This window comes from Trachurus trachurus (assembly GCF_905171665.1).
Source record: "Trachurus trachurus genome assembly, chromosome: 4".
NCBI classification, from domain to species: domain Eukaryota; kingdom Metazoa; phylum Chordata; class Actinopteri; order Carangiformes; family Carangidae; genus Trachurus; species Trachurus trachurus.
In genome coordinates this window covers 16,543,002-16,548,693 of record NC_139898.1, presented here as the reverse complement: position 1 = coordinate 16,548,693, position 5,692 = coordinate 16,543,002, and the positions used below count along the sequence as shown (strand labels likewise).

The window sequence follows — 5,692 nt, the reverse complement described above, 5'->3', positions numbered from 1 at the left end:
ACACGCTATTGTTTAAAATCTATATTTAAAAAAAATCTTTTTTTCTTTTTCTTTTTTTGGAAATACACTGCATCGATTTGAGCTTTCCGGGAACTCCCTTCAGATTCTTAACACTTGATATTTGGAAAAAAGGGAACTCAGGTGGACACAGTTGAAAAAAGAGGCAAGCCAATCAGATCGCTCCTTCCCCCTTTGGCCAATGACAGACGCCACATTGTTGTCAAATTTGTCTAATGAAAACGTAGGAGCAACAATAGAGAGGGGAGAGAAGGATCTGTATCCACTGACAATCTCAGGAGGAAGTTAGTGTCTCAGGCTGCGGCGAGTAACAACCTCAGCTCCTCCCGGACACTTTTAACTTTCTGTCGGGGAGAAATGATCGCTCTTGTCCGCTCCTGCTCCCACTACTCTCGGATCTAAAGTTTGACTCTATCCGCTCCTCGTTTTGCTTCTTCCACTGACTCCCGGACACTTTCCTCTATTTGACTTTCCATCATAGACTTTTTTTCTTCTTCTTGTTTTTTGCATGGTAGTCTCGTCAGCAGACTCATCGTTGACTTCATCTGCTGCCCAGAGATGTTGAGAACCACTGAGCAGATGTGATCAGCTCAACATTAGTCTAACTAACACACGTCGTTCAGAACAGCGTAGTTTTCTAGTTCCTGTTATAGTTAACCTATCAGTGAGGAACGCGGGCATGGATCTGAGATCGGAGCTCCCCACCGTCTCCTCCGCCTCTCAAGTCCACCAGAGTGCGGCAGCCGCGGCCGCAGCAGCAGCAGTCTCCATCCCGGTGTCCATGGCCAGCTCCATGGCCAGCTCCATGGCCAGCAGCCTGCTGCGCGGCCCGCCGCTGCTCCTGCGCGCCGCGGACAAGTATCCGCGCACTCCCAAGTGCGCACGCTGCAGGAATCACGGCGTCGTTTCCGCGTTGAAAGGCCACAAGCGCTACTGCCGCTGGAAGGACTGTATGTGCGCCAAGTGCACCTTGATCGCAGAGAGGCAGCGGGTGATGGCGGCCCAGGTGGCGCTGCGGCGGCAGCAGGCGCAGGAGGAGAACGAAGCCCGAGAGCTGCAGCTGCTCTACGGCACCGCGGAGGGACTCGCCCTGGCCGCCGCCAACGGCATCATCCCCCCGCGGCCCAACTACGAGGTGTTCGGGTCTGTGAGCAGCGAGAGCAACTCAGGTGAGGGCAGCAGCAGCTGTGAGCTTTCATACAAGTGTTGGTGCAGATTCATGTTTATAACTTAAAGTATAACTAAAAGTTAAACCGAGCTTTCTCTGTAATTAAGGCCTAAAGCTGTTATTCCGCCCACATAGCTACGATCAACTTGTTAAGCATCTTATGGTGAGATTGCAATGTCGTTGCTAAGCGACACACCTGGCTGCATCGTCTTGTTTTTGTTTTTGTTTATCCTGTTGTTGTTAAAATATGATGCATTTATATGCCATTTTACACCATTCTCCTTTAAGGCCTGTTTTTATTAATTGACTGTCATACGTTGATCTCTTCAACTTCAGGCTACTGTAACATTCCCGTCTTATAAACTGATGTTGTGCTTTTGTCACCAGATTCAAGTACTATCCAGAAGTACGAGCTTTTCCCAAAGAGTCAGCACTCCGGCTCCGCCACTCCCCAGCAGTCTGTGGGGAAACCGGCGTCCACCGAGAGCGACTCAGCGCCGGGCATCTCGTCCCCGGACGGCCGGCACGCAGGCTCCGGCTCGGAGAACGGAGACAGCGAGTCCTTCATCAACTCACCGGTCTCCAAGCCGATAAAAGACGGAGAGGAGACTCCCGGCTCCGTCAGCTCCCTGGGCTCCGATTCCGGCTCTGAGACCGACAAAGACGAGCAGGAGCCCTCCCCTTCCTCCGCGGCCTCCCGGCACATGAACGCCATCGACATCCTGACCCGGGTGTTCCCCAGCCACAAGCGCAGCGTGCTGGAGCTCGTGCTGCAGGGCTGCGGGAAGGATGTGGTGCAGGCCATCGAGCAGATCCTCAACAACAGCGGCGCCCACCAGGGCCACGACAAGGCCGGGTCCGAGGAGACGTGGACGGCCGAGAGGATGCTCCAAAACGCGCAGCAGCCCCCGCCGTCCTCCACATCCACCACCGCCCCGACCAGGCCCATGTTACCCGGAGCCATGACGCTCAGCAACCGCTCTGCGTTTTCTCCTCTGCAGCCCAACGCCCCGCACTTCGGCGCCGACCCCAGCACCTATCCCCTGGGCACCCACCTGGGACTGAACCCGCTGCGGCTGGCCTACTCTGCGCACAGCCGAGGACTGGCTTTCATGACGCCCTACTCCACCACCGGGCTGATGCCGACTCTGGGCTTCAGACCCCCGATGGACTATGCCTTTAGCGACCTGATAAGGGACAGGACAATGTTACACAAGGAGCAAGGCTATGCCAGCGGCCTGTACGGGCCTTTGGTCAACAACACGCCGGACAAACAGTGAGGCCGCTGGACTGAGCGCAGAGACACATCCCATTGTATTTGTAGCCACAAGTGTTGAATGTTCTGGAGAAAATCTGTGATGTGTTTTGGCTACAGGCTACTGTACATAATAGGATTATCTGGCTTGTAGTCAAATGGTTTGAGAAGGGGGGCGGGAGAAACTAAACCCACTTGTGTGTAATTTTCAAAAATAATTTTATATGTAAGAAAACAAAAGTTTGGACGATGTTCCCCATTTATAAATCTGATTATACCATCGAGAAAATAAGGTAGATATTTATAGATCTGAAAATAAATCAAAACCAAGCTGAGGGGCGGGGGGGAATTAAACCCAGATGCACAAAAAGCTAAAACTACATATGAGCTTTTATCACTGATTTCTATGTCAGCTCTACAGGATTTAAAAATAAAAAATGAAGTAACAAAGAAATGATTTATTAGAGTTTTGACTTTTTTAAAGCCCAATATTTTTTTCAGCTGGTTGTTGAAACTGAAGATGATCATTTAAAAAATAATAATACACACATCAAATTATAAACGAGGCAAAATTAAGTTATTAATGTAGCTTACGGATGTTAACCCTATGTCCTGTTGTAAAAGTTGAACTAATGATGTGTAGCCTAAATGCCATCCCCTTTTTTCCTCTTATGTATTATTTCACTTATCTCACCAATTGTTTTGTAGTTCGTTTCCAACTGCCTGTATTATATATTGCATTTGCTAATATGAAATGCTATGCTATATTTGACTTTTCATTTATCTGTTAGTCAGCTCAAAATATTTTGTGACAAAGTGCTGGATCAAGTCAGTCCCTCTTCAAATGTTACAAGCTGTGCTGTCACATTGTATGAATATGCTGGAAATAAATGTTATTTTAAAGAAACTTGGAAAAGTTGAATTATTCGTTGGATGTGAACAAGACTATACGATTGTGCCGAAACTTTTATTTTGGAAGTGCGCCTTCACAATGTGAGGGCGTGTTGTATCCGCCCCGCTGGAAAAAAAAAAAAAAAAGCTGAGCATCTTCCAAATGTGTCAGATAGTTAAAAGTCCTGACAGGTGAAACTCCTTTTGCACCTGAACGCCTCCTGAGGAGAAAGGCAGAGTGCGGCAGGTGTTCACTGACAGCGGAAATGTTGACACTGAAATAAAAACAGGTGGATGAATGGATAAAAACTAAAATAGACAGAAGCTGTAAGAATCCGAATAAACTATGGGGAAAAAACTAATGATTTAGCCTCCCTTTCATTTTTTAAATATTATTTTATTTTGTTGTAGGCTAATAGGTAGGCTATTGATTGCGAACACACGCACTCAACACCATTTGACGTGAATCTGCGGTGAGGCACCACATTATACACATTTCATAAAGTGTGTTTGTTTTGGCACTAAAACCTTTCATAAAAGAAGTGTCCACGCGGGCTTTGAGGCATGAATGGAGCTGATTTTTTTTTAAATGTCATTTTAAGGTTGGACAGACAGACACATGGGACAATATGTGTTTTGGGTTGGGGTTTTTTCTCTTTTTTTCCCCCACCGCGTTTCGCTGTCTTAACTGCAGCAGGGTGGAGGCGCGGCCATAAAATATTTATTTCTTATTATTTCCCTTTAATAACCGGCCAGTTTCAGGTAATGGACAGCTGGTATACCATTTTACTGTTGTATAGGGTAGCCTACCTCTATTTAGTTTTCATTAATTCCAGCTAGTTGAACTCTTACTCGGTAGGCTGCAGTATCCAGACTGCTTGTAACTGTAGACTACAAATGAAATACAGCTGCTGCCAGAGGCGACAATCTCTTAAAAACATGAAGGCGTCAATAATATGTTGTGAAGTCAAACTCATTTAGGTACATCAGCATAAAAAGGTGTATTAGTGAATGTACTCAGATTCAGATATTATTCAGATATTTTTTCGTTCCGAATTTATGCATTACTATTAATAATAATAATAATAATAATAATAATAATAATAATAATAATAATAATAATAATAATAATAATAATAATTAGTCTATTAATGGTATTATTATTTTTATATCCAAATCTAAAATGTGAAAGCTTCAATGTTCTTCAAATATCCAGACCTTGTAGGTTAGGGTGGAGAGAAAAAAGAGTAGCACAAAAAAATGAAAGAAAAAAAATCCCCAGCTCGATTCATTTCCTTAGTAAAATTTTTAAACTAACATTACTGTGAGGTGATTTCCTGCAGCTCTACCTCCGGTGACACCGGTGATCAGATGACGCACTGGGCTCAGCCTCCACCGCCACATTCTCCTCCTACTCGGGGATTTCACTGCCGCCACAGGAAGATGAGCATTTCCAAAGAACAATGGCGCCACCTGCAGGCCAATGCATGTCAGCACCACCCAGTTTACTGTGCAGGTCAGCGTTTAGTGTGAGTGTACTATGATGCTGATTGGTTGAGCAGTAGAAGCAGTTAGGGAGGGTTGTAACTGTTACAGCTGCAGGAAAGAGAAGGAAATACAAACCCACAGTTCACCTAACAGATTATTTATTAAGATAACAAAAAAAAGTGCCATACATGTACACTTCATACTCTTGTGGGCTCTGTTCAATGAATATGATTCCTGCAACATTATACCCGTCCCAATTAAGGCCTGTTTTAAATCACATCCCTTACATCATGACAAATTCTACCATTGATGTATTGTGTAAGAACAGTAAAACACATTATCATGCAGGACCGTAAACAGCAGAGCAAAAGTGGAGTGACTATGAACTTTTGAGCAAACTCTCTAGTTTCTTTTGTGGGCCAATTAGACTGGATGAGGTCTAGGAGTCTGGACTTGGCCTGAACTAATAGAGCTGTCACCCTCTCAAACAGCCCCAAACTACTGCAAATGCAGCTAAATGTTGAAGGATGTTGCCTCCTGACATATTCAGTGTGTTGTGTGACACGGATGGCACCACTAGATGACAGTCTCGTCTAACAAATGGTGACTGTAGTGCTGCTGTTATAAAACCTGACAGACACCTACAAACCCCAGTGTACCTATATCTCGCATGGACTAAGGGGTCATTGTATCAAGGTGTAGCGCACTGAGCACAATCTGACTGTTAATGTAATCCATCATACAGGTTACATGTTACCTATGAAATATACACTGCACATGTACCATCCATCTGCATGTGTTTCTTTTAGTTTGATCCATTTTTAGAAACGTCTGTTAGGCTACACGCCACATTTGTTTCAGCGTGCGTGTGT

The 5,692-nt window shown here is 45.2% G+C and overlaps 1 protein-coding gene across 1 annotated transcript; it reads left to right on the top strand.

Moving 5' to 3' along the window:
* Positions 1-697: 697 nt before the first annotated feature.
* On the top strand, positions 698-2,771 carry dmrta2 (DMRT-like family A2; the record flags this gene model as incomplete). Its single annotated transcript, XM_083969568.1, has 2 exons — positions 698-1,187; positions 1,574-2,771. The coding sequence occupies 2 exons, from the start codon at positions 698-700 to the stop codon at positions 2,464-2,466; spliced, it is 1,383 nt and encodes a 460-aa protein (XP_083825694.1). The 3' UTR covers positions 2,467-2,771.
* Between the last annotated feature and the right edge of the window lie 2,921 nt (positions 2,772-5,692).